Source organism: Schistocerca piceifrons, chromosome 1, assembly GCF_021461385.2.
Source record: "Schistocerca piceifrons isolate TAMUIC-IGC-003096 chromosome 1, iqSchPice1.1, whole genome shotgun sequence".
NCBI classification, from domain to species: Eukaryota; Metazoa; Arthropoda; class Insecta; order Orthoptera; family Acrididae; genus Schistocerca; species Schistocerca piceifrons.
Genome location: NC_060138.1, coordinates 1233519970 through 1233545623, shown reverse-complemented (window position 1 = coordinate 1233545623; position 25654 = coordinate 1233519970). Strand labels below are relative to the sequence as shown.

Below are 25654 nucleotides of genomic sequence, written 5' to 3'. Positions count from 1 at the left end.
TCCACCGGCAGCAGTGTCCAGGCTGTCAGTCATTGTTATGAAGTGCTCCAGGGCCGACACAAGCAGGTAGCCATCCGAAGAAAGAGTGGATTTCAAACCTGCTGTGTCAATCACAGGCGGAAGGGGTGTCGAGTGCTCTAATGACGTTGAGACTGTGCTGTAATCCAACTGTCTATTGTCGAATTTGGCCATAACCATGAGCAGTGAGTCCTGCAGTGTCTTCTGGGAGGTAGTCTCACAGGTCTAGGCTGACTGTAAATTGGTTTGAGGAGCCTGGAGCTGGGGCCGGTGTGTCCGCTACTAAAGTCCACGCCAGTTTTAGGTGGTGCAGTGGCACTGTCATTGTTTTTCCAGCTTGCAAGGTATCAAAAGTTTTTGGTCCTTGTTTTAACACCTTGAATGGGCCACTGTATGCATGGTGGAGGGAAGGTTTCATGGTGTCAGTCCTGAGCATGATGTGTGTAAACAATTGGAGGTCCTTGTGCACAAAGATGGTTGGTTTGACGTGGTAGGATGATGGTGGTTTGCAGACATGGCGGATATGGTCTCTGACACTTTTACTATGTCCGACAGATTGATGTTCTTGGAGTCTGTGGTTTGTGATATGAATTCTGCTGAGAGGGTGATCAGTTTTCTGTAGAGCACCTCTGTCAGCGAGGCATCCCTATCTTCTTTGAAGGCAGCTCAAATGCCCAGCAGCACCCATGGGAGGGCCTCCATCCTCTCCTGGTTATAGCATACGAGTGCTATCTTGAGGGCGTGGTGCCATTGTTCCACAAGTTGATTGGATTGAGTATGGTACGCCATCATGTGGAACCAGTGGCAACCGCAGAGGTGGCGTAGTTCAGAGAACAGGGCCGACTCGAACTGCCAGTCATGGTCAGTGTCAGGGGCTCTGGGCAGCCAAAGCAAGCAATCCATAGTGTGATGAAACTTGGGTGTTGCTACCAGCCAATAAATCTGTCAGAGGTGTGGCCTCCACCCATCGAGTTGTCCTGTCTATGGCTGACAAGATGTACTTGTATCCGTTTGAATCTGGGAGCGGCCCCACCAGGTCTATGGGCACATGTTGGGTGTCAATCTAAACTGACATATGTGGGATCACAACTTCGTAGTAAAGTCTGACGGTGTGATGTTTTCATCTCCCAAATTGTGAATGAACTCTGTAGGCAGACATAATGATTGGTTGTACACCAATTCTGCCCCTTGTGGCTTTGAAGCCATTCTTGAAAGCTGTTCACAATCCTAGTTTCTGTCCACTTGTCCGTTGCGTGACATAGAAAGTTAGATTTCAATTGTCAGTGCAGGCATTCCACAACACCATTTGCTGTGGGATGATAAGCGATGGTCCGTATTCATTTGACACCTAAAAATTTGGCAAAGGCCTTAAAGAAGTATGTATCAAATGGACATTATGCTTAATTGTATGCTAAATTACACAACCTGTCCTCTGAAAAACGTTTTTGTCACAGTCTCCGCAATGATGTCTGCCACTGGTACTGCTTCTGGTCATCTCAGGTATCTCTCTATGATTGTAAGGCAGTAAATGTAGCCTTTGAATGTTGATAGTGGGCCTACAATATCCACGTGGAGATCATAAAATTGTTGGTTAGATATGATAAATGTAACCAGTGGTGCCTTGACATGTTGTGTGATTTTGTTGTTTTGACAGGTCACACATTGTCGTATATTCAGTTTATAGTTGACTTTCATGCTGGACCAGATGGCACATTGTTTGACATGCTTCGTGGTTCCTCAGTCTCCGGGATATGCTACATTGTGTGCTGAAGCGATTGCCTGGGCTCAAAATTTCTGCAGAACAAATGGCTGTATTTGGCCTATGTGCATCCTTCAAAAGTTCATTCAATGGTGCTATTATTGATGCATGATGTCACACAAACCACTGGTAGAAAGTTATTACAGCAAGACAGTCCACAGCTGCTTCCACAATGCCAAAACTACAACTTCATTGAAAATATATATATATCAAAATTCTAGATCACACGTTATCTCATCCATGACTTGCTGAAAAGTCTATGCTGCATAAAAAATCGTTTTGCCTTGTATCCCAGCAGAGAAATCCTGTATATGAGGCATGGGATATCTGTCTGGAATAGTTCTCACATTTAATTGCCAGTAATCATCACATGGGCACCAACCATTCCTCTTTCTGGGTACCACAAGAAGAGGGCTCACCAGCTGCTACTTGAAGAGTGGCAAATACCTTGAGCTAACAGGCTATGAAACTCTTGTTTGATAATTTGTAAATTATCCAGTGCTAAACATCAAGGATGTGCATAAGTTGACAGGCCTGGGGTAGTGAGGATATGATGAACTGTTGAGTGTTTGACAGGTGCTAACATAACTGATTGTCTCATGATGTCCTGGAAATTTTTTAATAGTCGTATATTTGATGTCCCCAGAAATCACCTGACTGTCATAGGAGCAGTATAGTTCACCTTACCTAGTGCAGCCATATTTGTTGTTGTGTCACTTAATTGCTGTTGACATAGGTCTGGTACCAGATTGTAGAACATCAGGAAGTCTGCTCCCAGTATGGGGTGTCAGCCACAGTAAACCAATGTACGATGCAGTCCAAAAATGATCAGTAAAATGACATGTCTGGAGGTCATAATATTCGCATCATTTGCAGCACATAGGCAAGCATATCATGGTTACATTGTGGGATACACTGATATTTCCACTCTGATGTCTCTCAGGTATTGCACTTTTGTCTTGCGGTCTGTAATAAACAAACATCATGTGTTGCCAGTGGACATGGTTGTAGCTGCTACTGTATTGGCATCATGATTTGCTTTACAAAGTAGTATACACTCCCATGCATCTTCACCAAATTTTCTATGGTACAAACAAATGTGTGTTACTGGCGAATGACTTTGACTCCTTGATCATCAACATGTGTGTTGCCTTTCATGAGTTTTCGTAGCACAGTTGCTTGCATTGTAAGCTCAATTAGTTTAGACTGTAGTGATGACATTGCTGAAGTTGTGTTACCTTGTGCAGTAGCCATCATCATGACATTTGTCATCTGATACATTTCTGCAGCTGTTTGTGCTGGTGTGTTCAAGTCTCTAGGACATACTTTTGAAATCATCTGTGCATCCATAAGTAGTCAGGACAGCCGTATATTGCAGAAAAAATCATCACTGGCAGTACTACTTGCCAGAATACACAGGTGATGAAGCAGCTGCAATGGAGAACTGTCACGTAATTCCTCTTTCCATAAAAGCTTTTCCAGACATTTAGATTCAGACTGGGGCAGTCACATATTCAATGCATTCTTTATGTCAGCAAATCATTTAGTTTCTGGAGGCATAGTAAGAATGTCTTGGACTTCTGCAGCAATATCTTCCATTAACACAGGTACCACGGAACTATATTTCATTTCATCTGCTGTTATCTGTGCTAAGATGAATTGTCTCTCTAACTGTACAAACCAAAGAAAGAGGTTATGTTGCCAAAAAGGTAGTGGCTTAATTGTAAACCTGATGATAACTCCATTACTTGAGGCTGACTCAGCAGGCACTAGCAAGGAAGTCATCTTTGTAGTAAATAAGAAATTGACATGGCTGGTGCAGGAGGAACAGTTGTAGTTTTGACGTGGTGTGGAACATTGAAGCCAACACGGAAGTACTGTTATGTTCGATTGAGTTGAGACCACCAATTATATTTGGTGAGCTCTTCAAAAGATTTATTTCCACATATACACTCCTGGAAATTGAAATAAGAACACCGTGAATTCATTGTCCCAGGAAGGGGAAACTTTATTGACACATTCCTGGGGTCAGATACATCACATGATCACACTGACAGAACCACAGGCACATAGACACAGGCAACAGAGCATGCACAATGTCGGCACTAGTACAGTGTATATCCACCTTTCGCAGCAATGCAGGCTGCTATTCTCCCATGGAGACGATCGTAGAGATGCTGGATGTAGTCCTGTGGAACGGCTTGCCATGCCATTTCCACCTGGCGCCTCAGTTGGACCAGCGTTCGTGCTGGACGTGCAGACCGCGTGAGACGATGCTTCATCCAGTCCCAAACATGCTCAATGGGGGACAGATCCGGAGATCTTGCTGGCCAGGGTAGTTGACTTACACCTTCTAGAGCACATTGGGTGGCACGGGATACATGCGGACGTGCATTGTCCTGTTGGAACAGCAAGTTCCCTTGCCGGTCTAGAAATGGTAGAACGATGGGTTCGATGACGGTTTGGATGTACTGTGCACTATTCAGTGTCCCCTCGACGATCACCAGTGGTGTACGGCCAGTGTAGGAGATCGCTCCCCACACCATGATGCCGGGTGTTGACCCTGTGTGCCTCAGTCGTATGCAGTCCTGATTGTGGCGCTCACCTGCACGGCGCCAAACACGCATATGACCATCATTGGCACCAAGGCAGAAGCGACTCTCATCGCTGAAGACGACGCGTCTCCATTCGTCCCTCCATTCACGCCTGTCGCGACACCACTGGAGGCGGGCTGCACGATGTTGGAGCGTGAGCGGAAGACGGCCTAACGGTGTGCGGGACCGTAGCCCAGCTTCATGGAGACGGTTGCGAATGGTCCTTGCCGATACCCCAGGAGCAACAGTGTCCCTAATTTGCTGGGAAGTGGCGGTGCGGTCCCCTACGGCACTGCGTAGGATCCTACGGTCTTGGCGTGCATCCGTGCGTCGCTGCGGTCCGGTCCCAGGTCAACGGGCACGTGCACCTTCCGCCGACCACTGGCGACAACATTGATGTACTGTGGAGACCTCACGCCCCACGTGTTGAGCAATTCGGCGGTACGTCCACCTGGCCTCCCGCATGCCCACTATACGCCCTCGCTCAAAGTCCGTCAACTGCACATACGGTTCACGTCCACACTGTCGCGGCATGCTACCAGTGTTAAAGACTGCGATGGAGCTCCGTATGCCACGGCAAACTGGCTGACACTGACGGCGGCGGTGCACAAATGCTGCGCAGCTAGCGCCATTCGACGGCCAACACCGCGGTTCCTGGTGTGTCCGCTGTGCCGTGCGTGTGATCATTGCTTGTACAGCCCTCTCGCAGTGTCCAGAGCAAGTATGGTGGGTCTGACACACCGGTGTCAATGTGTTCTTTTTTCCATTTCCAGGAGTGTAAATTAATTACACAGAACTATTCAGTTTGCTTGACATTCAGTGTCGATGAGACAAAAGAAGGAAAAACTATATAAACTAAAACAAGGAATAAACACAGTGCTGCACAGAACCTTGGAACTCTCTTACAGCCACACGGTCTGAGGCACCTTGCCATGGTTCACATTGCTTCCCCCTTCCCCCCCCCCCCCCCCCCCCAAATCAGGTTTTTGAGTATGTCTGTGTTGTCCTTACCATAAGTTAGCTTAAGTTAGATTAAGTAGTATGTAAGCCTAGGGACCGATGACCTCAGCAGTTTGGTTCCATAGGAACGTAACACAAATTTCCAAACTGTCTTACAGTCTACACCACTGTACTGTGGAATATATATAGTGGGAGTCACTACAGCACTAATGGTAGGCTGCAGGCAATTGTTACAAAAAGATACAAGCTAAAAATTAAGAAGCACTAATACAAAAAAGTGATTGATATGCGTAGGAGAGGGAATTGTTTACAGAACCTTTGGTCAATGGAAATGTCAGGGACCTGATAATCAGAAATAGCAATGGAATATAACTGTCAAGGCTGCTGAAGACTAAAATAAAATGCCTTTGGACAGATTTTACAGACTAACTAACTAGTATTTTTATTAGTAAGATTCCATAAACAATTTTTTGTCAGTCTGAACATAAAAATCATATTTATAAGTTCTCTTTGAGAAACAAATCAACAAAAGATGCTGTTTACAATGTAAAGACTTCCACCATGACAAAATATTTCAATCACTCAAGATATACACACTATCAAAACCTATAAATTTGCTAATAGCTCAGAAAGAAATTTTAACCACATAAAGGTAAACAAAATGTACATATACTATGAATTTTGTAGAAGTAGATTCGCAGGTAAGATCTGAGAACATGAGAAGTCAGTGAGAGCAATCAAAGTGTCAGAGGTGGAAACGGACAAATCTGAAACCTGTAACTCATGTGATATTTATTTATTTACTTCAACGTGAGTTCCACTGATTCCAATAGGATTAGAGTTACCAGGATACAGACCAAGTCAGCATTTTTACAACATTTACAATTATGAATTTACTGTCATGGGTATAGTAGAGCAGAATATGATAAATTCATGATAATATTTATATTAACCAATTTTAAATCATAATACATGAAAATAAATAGGGTACAAACACTGGTGTGCAAAACATAAGAACATAAGTAGCTTTCACATGAAGTGTGACTGCCAAGTAACATAGCTTGATGAAACTTGTACCAAACATAGAAAGAACTTGGTTCTTAATAAGGTGTGAAATCTCCATGGATGGCAATGCAGGCTTGGGCAATGTGCTCCCATGCTGGCCACCAGGTTTTAAGGAGTTCTTGTGGTAGTGCATTCCATTCCTCCACTAGCACTGAATAGTCACTGATGCATGTGAACATGCTGCAGTATATCTCCTCAATGTATCCCATACATGTTCGTTGGGATTTAGGTCTGGGGGAATGAACAGGCCAGCCCATATCCCAAATATCCTCTTATTCTAAGAGCTGCTCCATCTGCAGTGTTTGATGTAGTCATGCAGTATCATCCCTAAAAATGAAGTCAGGGGGCCAAATGCAACCCTGAAAAGACATACGTGAAGTAGGAGTACAGAGTCACAATAATGTTGTCCACTGAGTGTACCACATTCAAAAATTTGAAGGTCAGTATGCCCCTATAACATTATGTCTTCACACACCATGACACCTAGGCCACAAAAATGATCACATTTGAAATGTTTCTGGGTGTGTTATATGTTCCCACCTCTTCTCATATGAGAGTACATCAAGCATTGTCGAACATGATTGTTTTGATGGTTTAGGTGTAATGTTGTGAGAAGGTGTAACGTTGCATGGGCATACTGACCTCCAAATCTTTGAGCACAGCACAATTTTGTTGTGATACTGTGCTCCTTCTGCTTGTGTATCTTTTCAGGGTTGCATTTGGACCTGACTTCACTTTTATGGATGACACTGCATTATCACATCAAACAGTGCAAGTGGAGGAGTGCTTGGAATGAGAGGATATTTGGTGGATAGATTGGTCTGCCCATTCCCCTGATTTAAATCCCACAATCATTGTGTGAAGCACTGGGGAGATGTATTGCACCATATCCACATGCACCACTTGTAGGGTGGTGGGTTAAATTATTATTGTTTAAGTTGTCGTATTACACTGTCTTTCTCATGCGAGCCTGGCAACTAATTATGCAGTCAGCGAGAAAGCGAAGAGAAACATACTGACCTTAGTTTCCAGTCTGCTTGGCCACATTCTGGTCCAGCCCACTGAAAGAAACGTTTCTATTCTCCTTCTACTTAGTGGGATGAGGACTATGATTTTTAAATGAAAGTATAAAGTTCTATTTAACAAATATATTGATAAAAATTTCTCACGCACAACACTCGGAAATTCACTATGTTCCACTGAAAGCTAATCTTTCTATTCTAATAGCACATTTAGCAGTTCAGAGGCGACCTCTACAGTACATTCCTACTAGACTGTCTTTCGTCCTGACTAATAATACTGAAATGAAAGTTTGCAATAAATGTTCAAAATTAATGCTCACTACAAAAGTGGAAATAAGTCACCACTTGCCATGTGGATTTATAATTCTCATGGACAGCATACTAACAGTTACTTCTAGGTGAATTCTAAGTGATCTAGGATGGTGTACAGTCCTCAGTCGTTCCCTATTCATTTTTACCACAAAATATGCACTTTGACATAGTCCGGCTCTGACGTCATCTGAGGCAGAGCGCTATCCGACATTTAACAGATGTGGATCTTACAGTGGCTGAGTGCGAAGTGAACCTTCCTACTGCCTCTTGGGCTGTATTTATATAGGTGCTGGAGCAGATGGCCGAGGGAACATCTGTTGTCTACAGCTTTCGGCATACTTCAGCAGCCTCCTATTGACCACTTTCTGGGGCACATAATATTTAAAAACGTAGTTATAAGTTAATACAGAAACTTCTTGATTTTTACATGTATTCAGATAAGTTGTTTGAAAGCACAGAAAAAGTTTCCACTCGCTTCAATAAAAACTTTGCCTTCTAGAATTTTTATACTAGAGCTAATGGTAGATCATTGCTTCTGAACCATACCTTTACTAGAACTTATATCGGCTGTTATTAATACTACAACTCTACACTTTTGTATAGCTCTATTAGTTGGTAGGTTATATCATCTATCATAACCAAAATTCTCCATTCTTAAAATTACAGGTACTTAGTCTACTACAAATGGGTATATTTTAGTTACAAAATTGGTTTTTACTTAACGCCACTGTTTCCTGTGCATGTACCCTGACATCAATATGGGATATGATCACCATGCACTTGTACACAGGGCACACAATCAATGGGTTGGCATACTCTGGATCAGGTGGTCGAGCAGCTGCTGGGGTATAGCCTCCCATTCTGGCACCAGTACCTGTCGGAGCTCCTGAAGTGTGCTAGGGGTTTGAAGATGTACAGCAATACGTCGACCGAGAGCATCCCAGATGTGCTCGATGGGGTTTAGATCTGGAGAATAGGCATGCCACTCCATTCGCCTGATATCTTCTGTTTCAAGGTACTCCTCTACGATGGCGGCTTGGTGGGGCAGTGCGTTATCATCCATCATGAGGAAGGTGGGACCCACTGCACCCCTGAAAAGTGGACATACTTATGCAAAATGATGTCCTGATACACCTGACTTGTTACAGTTCCTCTGTCAAAGACATGCAGGTGTGTACATGCACCAATCATAATCACACCCCATACCATCAAACCATAACCTCCATACAGGTCCATTTCAAGGACATTAAGGGGTTGGTATCTGGTTCCTGGTTCACACAAGATGAAAACCCAGCTAGAATCACTGTTCAGACTATACCTGAACTCGTCCATGAACATAACCTGGGACTACTGTTCCAATGACCATGTACTGTGTTCTTGACACCAGGCTTTACGTGCTCTCCTATGACCAGGGGTCAGTGGAATGCACCATGCAGGTCTCCAGGTGAATAAACCATGTCTGTTCATCATCTTTAGACTGTGTGTCTGGAGACAACTGTTCTAATGGCTGCGGTAAGGTCCCGAGCAAGGCTACCTGCAGTACTCCGTGGCCGTCTGTGGGCACTGATGATGAGATATCGGTCTCCTTGTGGTGTACACTGTGGACATCCCATACTGTAGTACCTGGCCATGTTTCCTGTCTGCTGGAATCATTGCCATAATCTTGAGATTACACTTTGTGGCACACAGAGGGCCCATGTTACTACCTGGTGTGTTTGACCAGCCTCCAGTCACCCTAGTATTCTACACCTCATAACGTCATCAATATGTGTTCTTTGAGCCATTTTCAACACACAGTCACCATTAGCACATCTGAAAATGTCTGCACACTTACTCACTGCACCGTACTCTGACATGCACTAACACACTTCTGTATATGTGGACTGCTGCCAGCCCCACCGTGCGACAACCTCAGGTCAAATGCACTGCATGGTCATGCCCTGAGGTGATTTAAACCTGCAAACCGCCCACCAGAGCATTGTTTCATCATGTATCAGCATTATCCTTAATTTATGAGCATGAGTGTATAAGATGTAGCTTAATGTGGTCTCTCAGTTACGATTTTTAGGGTGACTTGAAGCATAAACCAAATTTTTACATTTCTAATTCCAATATTTAGCGCCTTTGATTTTTCCTAGAAACGTGGATTCTGGTGTTAATTTTTGTTCTATGGTTTTGGTACTTGCACCCCTTATTTATAAGCTCTATATGCACATTCTGACTGAATTCTTAGTTTGTAACCTTGTTGTGCCACTTACTTTTCTCTTAAAATGGCATTTTTATGGAAACCATTAAGTCTAGGTACATAACGAATTGATATTTGAAACATTATTATACAAAAATATATTTTAACAAAGTTTTAAACGTAAATTTTGATTTTTAATTTCATACTTAATTGTGGTGTAATACTTGTGTGCTATGCGCAAAACGCATTAAGGTGACATGGCGTTACTATCAGTGAATTGGGGTAAGTCCCAGCACACTTGCTCGCCTCTGTATGTCACACATGCTACAGCATATGCTTTGATTCACACTGACCATCCAGCCATTTGTCAAACGTGCTGGTGCAGGAATGGAATTCACTGCCACAAGAACTCCTTACCAACCTTCTGGCCAGTATTGCCATCTATGATGATCATACACCCTTTCAAGAACCATATCCCACCTTCTGTAATTTTCATGGCCCCACCATGAATTGCATTGACTTCAATGTAATTATTGTCATTCATTTCATTACATACATTTCAGTTATCTTCTGTATTATATAGCAGCAGTTCTTTCTATGTATGGTCCAAGTTTCATTGAGCTATGCTGCTTGGCAGTGGCACATCATGTGAAAGTTACTTTCATCCACCAGTTTTGCACACCAGTTTACTACAACAAGATGTGAGAATTAATATTTATGCATACACTGGGAGACATTGACAGTCATATTGCTACTATCTTAATATTTGAAAATCAATATATCTTTTATAACAATAAATAATTTATATTCATGCTTGAGCTAAATGGGACATCTCATTTATAAAATAACTACACACATACATGCTCAGTTGTGCTAAATTCTTTCAAACTGCTGTAGAATTTCAGTGTTTCAAGAGCAAAACTTTTCTTGTCTCTGGGCAGAGCATTGTAAACTTTTAAGCCTTTCTACACAAGAGGAAAGTTTGTCCGATTGCTATTTAAGTCCTGTTTTGATCTCATATTGTGGCCACAATATGCACTATTAGTTTCAAAATGAGAGTGTTTTTTATTAATGAGTCACTGTAAAAGCCTGTAGTTTCCAGAACTGGTTCCTTGGTGTCCCGGGTGCACATCACATGTAACATGTATAACTTTCTTCTATGCTATGATTTTTTCTTAAACAAGGGACTGATTACCCTAAAAGATGATATCTTAAGGCAAAACTGCACAGAAATATACAAATTAAGTGGCTCTGACAGCATCCTTGTGTGTAGATGGTGTGATTATGTGTTAGCCGAAAGCTGCAGAATGATGTCTTTTTGCCAGGTCTAGGTTATGGTTAGACCAATTTAATTTACTACCATTGTATAGACTGGGCAGTCATTTGTTACATGATTTTTTACACCCATCTTGAAAAGTGGTTTCACACATGCATAATAGCTGGACCATTTCTCACGTTTTTGGTCCTGTGATGGTAACCCTAATCCCACAGGTACTGACTAAGGTAATGTGAGGACCTAAGTATCTGCCCACAGGGGAAGTTCTGGGCATGGTTTGTATCTTCCTGTTATGTAAATGGCAGTGCAACACTGATTGTCTCCATGGGTGGAGACTGATGTTGAAACTCGGCAATGTCCACTCTCACTTGCAAATCCTAAATCTCTGGTGGAGTGACATGCTTGTTAATACCTTCCAGGTTTTGTAGAACCCAGGCTGGTTACAGGCATTGTACTGGAACTGTGAATGGTTTTTCATTTAGTAGTATTTTGAATGTCTGCTCTTGTGCATAAGGACCCTGTGCAGTCCACTGTAAGGAGATTGCTGTGCCGCAGAGATTACGTCATAACCAAGTATCAAGTGTTCACAATCTGCCAGTGTCTTATGGATGAACAAGCATTGTTCAGCCTGATGTTGTGGAGACAGTGTACAGACAAGAGTGATATGCGTTACAAACCGGACACAATGGGAAGGACCAGGCCTCTTTGCTTTTTTCTTTTATCACTCTTTTATTACATCAGAGAAATACACAGTTTAAGACAAAATTTAACTACATGAAATATTGCTCCCAGTAAAGGTTAACATAAGCAGTGACAAAACTTAGTTGTCTGAAGGGTTTCTGCTTGCAAGAAATTTTAAGGAGGCAATGTAAGGTTTATATCAATTTAGCTCAAACGCGTAGCTAGTGATTGAATCATGACACAGACACTTCAACAATTTCGGTAACAAATAAATAGCGTGAATTTGTGCTCACAGTAACCAGTTAATCAACAGCCTTGCCATTGAATAAATAGTAGGCCATTTGGAACGAATTAGCAACACCCCGCAACTAGGGGAGTTAATACCAACAATCTTTAAATGTCTTGCTCCCCATTAAATAATCAAACTTACAGTAATTAAATGAATAACAAGTCAAACACACTACGCTCCACTCAAACTCTTCACTGGAAGCCAAGCCAAAATGAAGATTCCATTAACTGACTAGCACTGAAGTCACACTAAAGCTCATCTCTGTGTTCCCAAACACACATGGGGAAAACTTATACAAGACAAGATTTTGAAGGGAGCACATCAGTAAAACTGGTAGTGGAGCTAACTAGTGCCACTGAAAATTAAGGTACTAGACCGGGGCACAAGGTGGTATACAATGAGGTTGCCTTAGTGCTATACTGCACTCCAAAATATTAATTCAAATGGCCAAGTCAAAATTAAGTACACATAAACCAGCATTAATTAATGAGGAGTGGCACCAGGTCGCTCAAAGGGATGACAACACTTAATTGAAAAGACAAATGCCGAAAGCAGCAGTAACATCAAACACCTTCTCCGAGTTTTAACCAGGAGGCACTTCCTGCTATACAAGTAAACATTTAACCAAGCACAAGGAAGGAACCCCAAAGAGAAAATTCAAATAAAACCCCCAAAAGATTATAAAGGACAGGGAAACCCAACTATTTAAATTTAAAAGAATTTGCTCTCTCCAAAGGCAGTGTAAATGCAAAGGCCACACTTAAGAGGCCACCAAAATTGGTTACTAAAGGTCTTATACATTTGCTCCTTTTCTTTAAAGAAACACAAGACTGCTTAACTTCTGCTGGCTTCTGCTGGGCATCCGGTATGGCTCGTGTAGGATACACCAGGCAGCAACCCAAGCTAGGTGGTCGCAAGGCACGGCGAGCAAATTCAGGAGAACAGATAGGCAGGCAGCCAACACATATCCTCCATGCTGAACCGGCAGACCGCATACAACCAACTCCACATGTACGTGGTTGCTTCCACCTCATACCTTGCGGCGTCTCAGCAGATAGCCCGATGAAACATCAACTGCCACTTGCCCCATGAATGCGGAAAACAACAAGGCAAGCAAAGATAAGAAACATCGAAGGATCGATAATGGACATCCAAGAGACTGGTGTGCCAGTAATGAGCACCACAGCTCAAAGAGTAATGTATTGTTTCACCTGCCTGACCAAACCTTGTACCTCCATGTTGTTGGACTGCGGAACAGGGGCCATAAATTCTCCTGGCAGAGTGAGACTTTCAGCATATAAAATTTCTCTAAGGATGATTTTTAAGTTTTCCTTGTGGGTTGATCAAACTGCTAAAAACACCCAAAGCAGTGCTTCCATCCACTAGTCATTCTGGCACTTGGAGTGCTGCTTTAAGGGTGCAGTGCCTCCACTCCGTGAGACTATAATTTTCAATGTGATAGGGTCCACAGCTGCGATGAATTTTTTGAATTATTTCTTGAAGCCTTCAGCTGTCGTACTCTTTTATTTCCTGCATGATTGTACAATTTTGGCCTTAGGCCATTTTCAAGTATTTTATGGATGACTTTTTAGTAGCAGGTTATGTCATACACGTCAACTCCTGTGACATTATGTTATGCTCATAAAATACTTCAGGCAGTTCACGCTATTTTGGGAGCACATTACTCTGTGAGACCATTGCTCTGGGGATGGTAAGTCATTGTCCTAAAGCATTGAACACTATATCATTTGCACAGTTCAGAAAACAGTTGTGATTCAAATTGGAAACCTTGGTCTGTGATAATGGACATGACACAACCGAACCATGCTATTCATGATTTAGAAGTGTTTCAGCTGTACTTTCTTCTGTCATAACCAACAAAGGCACTGTCTCTACCCAGTGAGTCACTCAGTCTGTTGCTAAAAGTATATAACAATAGCCACTGGACTTAGGCGTCCCATGAGGTTGGCATGTACGTGTGGAAATGTCCTTTTTGGTATTGTATATCTACCATATTTGGGGAACTCATAATAATTGATCTTGTTACTCTGGCAGCTGATGTACCAATATACTGCAGTGTGCTTTCACAAAATGTTGTGTGTCTGGCTTGCTGGCCAGTCAGACTCTGGGGTGCAAGATGTTATGCAGAATGTCAAAAATTACTTTGTGAATTTACTGGGTATAAACGGTGTTGAGTGGTTTCGCACCATAACTGCTTACCCATACTGGAGATTGTTATCTATTCCAATGTCCTTTTGGTGGTGTTGTGTTGCAAAAGTGCTGTGATCTGTGGACCCTGCAGCCTTGCCTCAGCCAGTTCATCACAGTCTGTACTGATGGTCATTATATTGACATGAGAGAGGAAGTTAACCATTACATTGCTGGTTCCCTTGATGTGTCATTCATCTTTTGTGAATTTTCCAACAAAGTCATGGTAGTGGAAGCAATGGAGGGTACGGTCTCTTGTTGGGTTGATGATTAAATGCACCATAGGTCAATGATCTGTGAAAATTGCAAGGGGTAGTCCTTCCATGTCCTTGCAAAAGTGTTTCATTGCTTCATAGAGTGCCAATAACTCCCTGTCATAGATGGGCCATATCTGTTGCGGGACTGTGTGTTTCTGCAAGAAGAACTAGAGTAATTGTTGCTGACCAGCTATAATCTGATGAAAAACAGCACAATGGCAGTTTCGCTGGCACCCGTTGTAATACACAAGGTCACCAATGGTAGGGGGTGGGCCAAGATAATGGTTTGGTGTAGGCAATTCTTTGTTTTATGAAATGCTTGTTGCATCTGATTGGTCCATTGCAGTGCTTGCTTGCTATAAGCATTCTTCATAGCTAAACCATTAGTTAATGGTACTTGGATTGCAGCTGCCTCTGGACTATGGTGACAATAGACATTTTTCATGCCTAGAAAATAACACAGTTCATGGAAAATTGTAAGTTGGGGCATATGCCTGATGAGGTCCATGTGTTCTTGTGTTGGTGTAATACCTGCACATATTACCAAGTGACCTAGAAAGGTTATCTCTTGTCTGTGTCTGTGACACTTTTCTTCATTGGTGACTATCCCAAATTGCTCCAAAGCCTTGAAGATTTACCTGTGGTAATAATCATACTCTTCAGAAGAAGATGAGAATATGAGGTCATCCAAGCAGTGAGAGCAGAAAAGAAACTTATGGATAAACCTGTCAATGAAACATTGCCATGTCTGGGCAGCATTCTTCAACCCAAATGGCATGAAAAGAAATTCATACTGTTCGAATGGCATAATAATGGCTGTTTTAGCCATTTCTTCAGGAACCATATGAACTTGTAAGTATGCCTTCTGACATCGAGAACACTGAAAACTGATGCACCGGCTAATGCATGGGCAAAATTCTGAATGTTGGGTACTGGGTATCTATCATGGATTGTATGAGAATTCAAAGCCTAGTAATACCTGTATATAACCTGTTGGAACTATCTTTTCTGGTACCAGATGAATGGGGGAAGCCCAAACACTATCCCAAAGTTGCACAATCCCTGAGTGCTATTGCACTGTTAATGACTGCCTTAGTGGTCCTAATTTGTCTGGAGCTAGTCGGCAAACCATGTGAAAAACAGGGGTTCCTGGCTTAGTACTGATTTTATGAACTATGTGGTCTTTTATGCTCATCTTTGCTCAAGGAGGGGCAGTGGAGAACAGAGCACTGGTAATGCTGGGGCATTAGAGTTCTGCACTGACATTGGTGGTACTGACCTGAAAGGTTTCTCTTGAAACTCATGTGAAGGATGCCATAATAAACTTCAGAGTTTATCCAGGCCTCTGGTGGCAACTGATGACTCCAGCTGATTGATATATACTTGAACACATTGAATTGCATCCTTGTTTGCTTGGTTCACATTCTCCTTGCCCTCTGTGTTGATTACATTTAACCTCAGTAAGGTTCTAGTCAGCATCTCATCCAGATAAATAAACCATTTGTCATCCTTGGAGGAACCACTGAAGTTTTTCATTACAGTGCAGATTTTCCACACCCTTTAAAATTGCCTATATGTATGGAGTCAGAACTGGTTATTCTTCTTCCCAACATGTTATGATTTCCTTCAGATGAACCGGGTACTTGTTAGTATTGTCCCACTCTCTTCTTTTGTTGGTCAATGTTGATTGTAAAACTTATTTTTCTTCATATAATTTTGCATGTTCCACTTTCACGCCGTCACACTTTTAGTTCATATTACCCAGTTTCAACTTCAAGTAACTGTAAGTATACATTAAATTTCTACCTGTCATAGTGCTGGAAATTGCTGTGCTCATGTGTGAATATGTGTGGTCTGCTAATATACCTGGCACTGACTTTCCACTACTAGTGTGATAAAGTTTGCCATCTGCCAAGTCAGGAAAAGGTGAAACTGACACAAAAAATTCACACCCATTAATGGCTCATTGCCCTCAGTTACTGTGAATTTCATTGTGATAGGTTCACATAGACCAAGATCCAATGTACAAACAGTCAGGACATATAGTTTGATGGGTGTATCATTCACAGCTTGCAGCTGCAGCTGCAGGAGAAAGTGTGAAACTTTTGAGTTTTTAGTTTCAAAATGGTGCTCACCTCCGTGCCTGTGTCTATGAGGAAATATTGGTTTCTCTTCTTGTTTAGGATGTATAACCTGTAGTTGTCCCAAAATGGTTGAGCTAAACTAGTGTGGCTCACTCATTTGGAATGCAGGACCTCTTGAAATGTGCCCCAACATGTATTGCCTAATGGAGATCACACCTGGAGTTTGGGTGATACCAAGGTGCTGAACATTTGTGTCCTGTCCTTGTTGGCTATGAGTTTCCTGTAAAAAACAGTTGTTGATTGGAATTCTCCTTGGGTACAGCTGTCTGTTGTTTACATGTGGTGTCACTGTAATTTCCCTCCATACTTGCTCGGCACTCTTCGCCAAATCATTGCCACTGTATATGGTCTTGCTACTTCCATGGTAGTAATGCCGTTTTTGTTGGAGAGCAAAAATTCTATCAGCCACATGCAGTCTGCCTTCTCACATATCACATTCATGGAAAATCATTGAAGACTGTATTCATAGAGGCAGTTTACTTGACCATATATCCTGGGTGTGTCATCCGACATGAGTACCGGATCTGTTAATTCACGTAAATGTCTCCAAAACTGGAAAGGTGTTCTGCTGTCCAGTTTCTTTGTGCCTGTACCAGTTGCTCAGGTGTTTTGATACAACTGTTAGAGGAAACTAACTTTCCTGTGTCAGATTTGCCAGTGCCAAAAGGTGACTAAATCACACCACTAATAAGGAACATATTGTCACTAATACTACACTGCTGGCCACCGTAAATGCAACACCCTGAAGGAAGCATCCGAATCAAGTGAAATTTACACCATGGGTTTGTAGCGATGAGACATCCAACTGATTAGAATTTCAGCGCAGACGCACATCACGCGCGCCTGTGGCGCCACCTCATAGCGCCATTTAAGGCTTGGCGATTTCGACGAGTGTACGTTTGGCACGTTTGTTTACCTTGTGGTTGTTTCACAAGACGATCAGTTATGCCTCGTAGACAACAGCGAACATCGTTTGATCAAGTATCCGAGTTCGACAGAGGAAGGATAGTGGCTTACTGAGATTGTGGATTATCATACAGAGAAATCGCTAGTCGTGTTGGACGAAACCAAACAACTGTAATGCGGATATGTGACCGTTGGATGCAGGAGGGTACGACGGACCGACGTGGTTGATCGCATTCACCTTGGTGCACCACTGCACGTGCTGATAGGCAAATTGTGCGCATGGCGGTGACGGATTGCTCAGTGACATCCCGAACCATAGCACAGCACATTGCATCTGTAACGCATCATCCAGTGTCTGCGCGTACCATTCGACGCCGTTTACAGCAGAGTGGTCTGTCCGCAAGATGTCCATTGCTTCGTCTACCACTGACACAGTACCACAGACATCTCTGCCGCCAATGGTGTGATGACAGACAGATGTGGACGGCAGAATGGAATGACATTTTCTTTATTGACGAGGCACGCTTCTGTCTGCAGCACCACGATGGTCGGATTCGAGTGTGGAGACACCGTGGAGAGAGGATGCTGGACAGCTGCATTATGCACCGCCACACTGGTCTTGCACTGGGTATTATGGTATGGGGCGGTATTGGATATTACTCTCGCACGCCTCTAGTACGCATTGCCGGTACTTTAAATAGCCGGTGCTACATATCCGAGGTGCTGGAGCCAGTTGTCCTTCCTTACCTTCAGGGCTCGGCCACAGCCATATTTCAACAGGATAATGCGCGACCACACGTGGCACGTATTGTCCAAAGGTTCTTCGTCAATAAACAGTCTGAAGTGCTTCCCTGGCCGGCTCGCTCTCCGGATCTTTCGCCGATAGAAAACATGTGGTCCATGGTTGCTCAACGAGTGACCCAGATTACATCCCCAGCTGCCACACCAGATGATCTTTGGCAATGTGTGGAAGCTGCTTGGGCTGCTGTACCCCAGGAACACATCCAACGTCTCTTTGACTCAATGCCGAGACGTGTGGCAGCGGTGATCTCCAGACGTCTGTAAACGTAATCATTTGATACTTGGTCAACATGTTATCTACAAAATAATTTTTGTTGTGCTACCTCTTGTCTTTCTTGGTGTTGCATTTACGGTGGCCAGCAGTGTACTTATTAAAGAGGAAAACTTTGAAGTGTCATCTACAGCATCATGACTTGTGTGTATAGTTTCTGCAACAACAAACAATGTACATTGATTGTACAGTTGAAATGGAGGTGGATTAGGTAGATAATGTCATTTTGCAGAAACTTCATGGAAAATTTATGGTGTTAAGTTTTGGAATCCAAGCCCTTTTGGCATATGAAACCCTTCTTGGTTGTGCACAGTGTGGAATAACACCTGGAAATTTTCTCCTGTAACCCAGCCAGCTGGGCTCACATGGTGGAAGACATGGATTTGACTGCAGTGTTCTTAGCATGGAAGGACAAAGGAACTGATGTGAGATATTGTGATACTGCAAAATTGTTGGAAAAACAGAATCATCCACATAAATGCTGTTCTGTACATGGATAACCAGATCAGTATCATTTGTAAAGTCACTGAGAGGAATAGGCTGTGCTACTGTTGCTTCATATGGTCATTATCACATGCAGGAGGTGAAAGGTAGGAACTTTCTGATTTCTCTACATACATTGTCTGTTCAATATCATTCACTACACGTTGAGGGCCAAATAGGATACCACTGGGATGGCAGAAAGGTCCAAGTAACAGGTCTTCACTGCAATGAGCCCTTGTAACTGTGATGTACTCTGTTGTATATTTCAGAGGTTGATACAAAATTCTGCATGCATGTAATTGGTTACCCATGTAGAAAATCCCGATGAATAGGTATTCAAATAACACCTGCATGTAGAAGAGCCAATTTATAGTACTTCATTCCATAATTCATCAAGCACATATGCCAAAAACATTCTCATAAGAAAGGTATAAATAACCAACTAACACTAAGTTAACCAGTGAAGATAAAATCAATTCAAAGAAACCAGTCATGATGAGATAGTTGTGCACTATCGATACTCTGTGAGTGTGAAGTCCCCACACTTATTTCTGCTATTTGACTATTTTTTTCTATAATGTATATTCATCTGCAAGTGGTTGGTATGCAGTATTATTTAAATATTTAGTAACGTTTAAAATACCTGATACATATCACTTTGATGTATCATACAAGTGATCCAGGAAACACAAAACAAACTAATTCACAAACAGTCCGCCCCGATAGCTGAGTGGTCAGCACGACAGAACGTCAATTCTCAGGGCCTGGGTTCGATTCCCTGCTGGGTCGGAGATTTTCTCCATTCAGAGACTGGGTGTTGTGTTGTCTTCATCATCATTTCATCCCCATCCAGCACACAGGTCGCCCAATGTGGTGTCAAATGTAATATCTCGATATTTCTCCTACCTTTTTATATACATTCTGCATCAGGATTCCATCTATTTTCATGTTCCTTTGTTTGTCTTCTATTTCTTTTTAGTTTTACTTGATTAAATCTGTACTCCTAAATATTGTTAATTTTCCTTTGTACCTTCTTGTTATTTCCTCCGTGTTTTTTTTTTTTTTTTTAATTCGTTTTAGCTCCTTTCCCCCTTCCATCTTGCCCACATACATTTCCCATTAATTTTTAAAGCTTTGAACTGTGACTTACCCCTTGCCTTCTTTCTCTCCTGATCCATGATTTAGTGTAAGTTTCATTCTCCTGTGAATATAGTCTTTTTCTGTTCCCCATTTTTATTCAGATAAACAATTTTCAAAAAATTAAAAAAATGAGATGCAATACATTTTAAAATATATACATACCTTGTATAAAATTACAAAGGGACTACTTACTTTCAGGAAGCAATAATTCCAGTAGTGCCCATAAACCCATTAAAACAAAAAAATAGTAGTCTTCAGAACTACTAGTTCATTTCTCTGGGAGGAAAGACATAAAATGTGAGGGCAGTAATAAAGGAGTGGCAGATCCCAAGAAGAGAGAGATCTATCTATTGAGAGGAAAAAATCAGAGAGCAAAGATGGCATATTGTTAAACACCTTGCCAGCTTCAGTGCAGGAGCAGAGTGAGAACTGAATATGAATAGAGGGAGAGAAATGAAAAACAAATTAAGTGCAATTAAAACATGAAAAAGAGATGGAGGGGGAAAACAGAGGAGGGGGGCGGGAGGGGGGGAGGGGACTCACGTTCCGGGTGGTAACACATTTGCATCACTCAGGGTGGAGGGCCAAAAGGAAAGTTTGGGGGGCTCATCTGAGATGTGGAGGTGGCCTTGTCTGTAGCTATTGGAGGTGACGGGATAGTTGTATTGTTAATTGTGGCTCACATCAGCACCAACAACACTAGTTGGATGGTTTCTGAGGCCCTCCTCAGTTCACACAGGTGACTGGCAAAGGTGGACGCTGCTGGCTTCACACACACAGCAATTTGCAGCATTGTTCAGAGAGTTGATCAGGGTCTTTTGGTTTGGAGTCAAGTGGAGGATCTCAACCAAAGGCTTCATTGACTCTGTGACACTCTTGGCTGCAGATTTCTAGACCTACATTATGGGTTGGCATTTGTAGGATTCTCCTTGATAAGTCAGGGATGCAGTACATATATTAAGCTGCTACTCAGGTAGCAGAGTACTTGTGGAGTACACATGAGGGTTTTTCAGGCTAGGCGGTAGTATGAAGCACTCTGACAAATAATTGCCAGTCAGTAGGCAGAAAGGGAAGATAGACCATGTTCAGAATAAAAACCCTTAGACTGTCAAAATTTTATAAGTAAATTGCCGAAATATATGTAATAAAGTTGCCAAATTTATTGCTGTCCAGGAAAGTTCTCATACTCAATTATATATTGCTGAAATATATGTAACAAAGTTGCCAAATTTATTGCCATCCAGGAAAGTTCTCATACTCAATTATTCCTGGGACTGAGAGCTGGCGGAAACCCAAAGTGGAAAATTGAGATATTTAGTAAGTCATGGAACATATATCAGAAAGACATATTAGATGCCATAGGGGGGGGGGGGGGGGGGGGGGGGGGAGTGTTCATTGGAGTTGACAAAAATATTGTCTCTATTGAAGTAGAAATTGAGTGTGACAGTGAAGTTATCTGGTTGTATATAACAAGTCTAGGTGAAACCAAATTGATAGCTGAATGTTTTTACTGACCACCTGATTCTGTGTGACAGATGTAAAGTCATTCAAATGTAGCATCTAAATGCACTGTTCATGCAATACAAGTTGGAGGCAACTTTCACCTACCAAGTATAGACAGAGATGTCTACGGATTCATTGCAGGGGGCACAAATAGACAGTCATATGAAGTACTTTTGAACACGTTTTCTGAATACTGTCTTGAGCGGCAATGGAAATATCTTAGACCCAGTAGTTATAAACAGGCCAGACATTATCGACAGCATCAGTATAGAGACAGGGATTAGTGACCATGATGTCATTATAGCAACTATGGATTTGAAAATTAATAAGTCAGTCAAGAAGGCTAGGAGAGTATTTTTGCTAGACATAATATATAAGCAGTTGTTGACATCTCCCTTAGACAGTGAATTGACTTGACTTAGTTTCATTAAGATGGATGTAGAAGAATAATGGACAAAGTTTAAGTAGATTATAAATTGTGGTCTGGAGAACTATGTCCCTAATAAGTGCATTAAGGACAGAAAAGATTTGCCATGCTTTAACAATGAAATTTAGAAAATTCTGAGGAAGCAAATGCTGTTGTGCTCTTGGTTCAAAAGAGAATGTGCAAATGATGACAGGCAAAGGAAAGTAGAGATTCGTGCATCTGTGAGAAGATTTCTGCATGAAGCATACAACTACCACTGTCACACCATAGATAAAGATGTGACAGAGAACCTAAGAAAATTCTGCTCCTATGTAAAATCACTAAGTGGGTCTAAGGTTTCCATCCAGTGAATTGATCACATTGTGTAGCAATAGGAGATAGCCAAATGAAACCCGAAGTTCTAAATTTCACGTTTAAGAAATCGTTCACAGAGGAGAAATGTACAAACTTACTGTCATTTGACCACTGAGCAAACTCCCATATGGATGACATAGTAATAAGCATCCCTAGTGTAGAGAAACAACTGAAAGAGTTGAAAACAAATAAGTTGCCAGCTCCAGATTGAATCCCAAATCAATTTTACAAAGAGTACTCTAAAGTGTTGGCCCTTACCTGGTTTGCATTTATCACAAATCTGTCACCCAGTGCAAAGTTCCAAATGATTGGAAAGAAATGCAAGTGGCTCCTGTATAAGGGCAAAAGAATGGACCCACAAAATTACAGACCAATATCCCTAAAGTCAGTTTGCTGCAGAATCTTTGAATGTGTTCTCAGTTTGAAAATAATAAATCTTCTTAAGACAAGTTTTTAGAAAGCATTGCTTGTTTGAAACTCAGATTGCCCTTTTCTCATGTGACATACTGCGTACTATGGATGAAGGCAACAAACAGATTCCATATTTCTAGATTTCCAGAAAGCGTTTGACACCATGCCCCATTGCAGACTATTAACAAAGATACAAGCAAATGGAACAGGTTTTCAGATATATCAGTGGCTCGAATATTACTGAAGTAATAGAACCCAGCACATTGTCCTCAAGAGCAAGTGTTCATCAGAGACAAGGATATCGTCAGGAGTGCCCCAGAAATGTGTGACTGCTATTATTTACTGTAGAGGGTGTTTCAGGAGTGATGGTCAATATTCAGGCATAAGACAGGAATGATCAATTGAAAGAAAAAAATCAAGTAAACATGGGCTCTAAAATGTATACCTTAAGAGCTAATGAACAATTCTTAATCTTCACTACTGTAGCAAATACCTTCTACTGCAAGCTGTTTGCTTTCCATATTTTTGGAAGTAGTAGTATGGACCAAAACAGGAAAAGTGCCATTAACATATGCTCTAAAATGCATACCTTAAGAACTATGAGCACTTGTTCATCTTCACCACTCTGGAACACAATTCTTCTAATAACAAGTGCTCATAACTTTTAAGGTATGCATTTTAGAGCACATGTTATTGGACATGTTTTCTTGCTTTGGTCCATACTACCACTTCCCAAAATATGGAGAGAAATAGCTTGCATTAGAAGAGATTTGTTTCACAGTATTGAAGATCAACAGTAGCTCATAGCTCTTAAAGTATGCATTTTAGAACCCATGTTTACTTGACTTTATTGTTTCGAATGATCATTCTTGTCATATCCCTGAATATTGACCATCACTTTTGAAACACCCTGTATAAATAAATAGTCTGGCAGACAGGGTGGGCAGCAAGATGCACTTGTTTGCTCATGATGATGTGGTGTACCAAAGGTGTCAAAGTTGAGTGACTGTAGGAGGATACAAGATGACTTAGACAACATTTCTACTTGGAGTGATGAATGAGTGCGAGCTTTAAATGTAGAAAAATGTAAGTAAATGGAGATGAGTAGGAAAAACAAACCCATAATGTTTGGATGCAGCGTTAGTACTGTCCTGCTTGACACAGTCAAGTCAATTAAATATCTGGGCATAACATTGCACACTGAATGAAATGGAATGATCATATGAAGATTGTAATAGGGAAGGTGAATGATCGGCTTCAGTTTATTGGGAGAATTTTGTGAAAGTTCTTTCTATCTGTAAAGGAGACCACATATACGATGCTCATGTGACCTATTCTTGAGTACTGCTTGAGTGTTTGGCATCCATACCAGTCTGGAATAAAGGAAAATATTGAAGTAATTCGGAGGTGGGCTGCTATATTTTTTACCAATAGGTCTGAACAATATGCAAGTGTTAAGGAGATGCTTCAGGGACTCAAATGGGAATGCCTGGAGGGAAGGTGAAGTTATTATTGAGGCTAGCATTTGAAGCTGACTAGAAAATGATTGTACTCCTGCTCAAGATCATGAAGTTAAGATATGAGAAGTTATGGCTCATGCAGAGGTGTGTAGACAGTCTTTTCCCTTCACTCTTTTTGTAAGTGATATTTTGCTTCTTTATAATTTTACTGTTTTTCCTAAGTGAATTTCACTTTTGATACAATTAAATCCTGTGTAGTTGTTATAGTTTGTATTGTTGGTAAAATGACACAGTTTTACTGTCAGAAATATATAAGATATTTTCTTTCACTGTGACTTAATTTTATTCAGCTGTTTGATTCAGTGTTTGGAGCAAATATTTTTCTTTCCACATGTAACAATTGCCACTTATTTTCCATTTTCATTCACTCCTGTCCTTTTTCTCTTCCTGACAAAGAAACTTTTTGAAAATTCAAAAAGCTAGAGTTTTGCAAATGACTCCAACACTGTTTCTGCAAATTACATGTGGCCAGTCACAAATTCCCTTCCTGCACCAACCTCTTCATATCAGAGTAGCACAACTTTTCCGAGTACCCAATGCACCCAGTGTCCTCAATATTTGTTGGATATATTTCACTCTTTGTCTTGCCCGTGCAGCTTTTAACCTCTATAGGTCCATCAAGTACCATGGAAGTTATTCCTATATATCTTAGCACACATCTTATCATCCTCTCCCTTCTTGTCAATGTTTTCTGCAAATTCATTTCTTTGCCAATTCTGTGCAGTCTCCTCATTTTTTTACCTTATGCCTTAACCAGAGTTAAAAACACTGTATGTATGTAGTTATTGAGAACCATTTTAATAATACTGATGCATTGTCAATTCTGTACAGCCTATGAAATTTCAAGTGGGAGCTACTACATTTGTCCATGAAGTTCGGGGGCTGAGGGAGCTGGAGCAGTTTGAATTCTGGGTGACTGCCTCTACTTCTGTAGGAGAGGGAGAAAGTCCAAAGCCAGTTACTCAGGCTCCAAATTCTAGAGGTAAAATAATGACTATTGTTCACTTTCTAAATTTTTCCAGTCCCCCTATTGCATGAGTAACAAATTAGAAACATAAAGCAACAGAT

General features: G+C 41.6%; 1 protein-coding gene across 1 annotated transcript in view; it reads left to right on the top strand.

Annotated features, from left to right (window-relative positions):
* LOC124780139 (Down syndrome cell adhesion molecule-like protein Dscam2) overlaps positions 1–25654 on the top strand; it is a 513871-nt gene that overhangs the window by 375872 nt on the left and 112345 nt on the right. The window contains exon 24 of the mRNA XM_047253759.1: positions 25418–25568. Coding sequence (XP_047109715.1) covers positions 25418–25568 — 151 coding nt within the window. The remainder of the gene's footprint in view (positions 1–25417; positions 25569–25654) is intronic.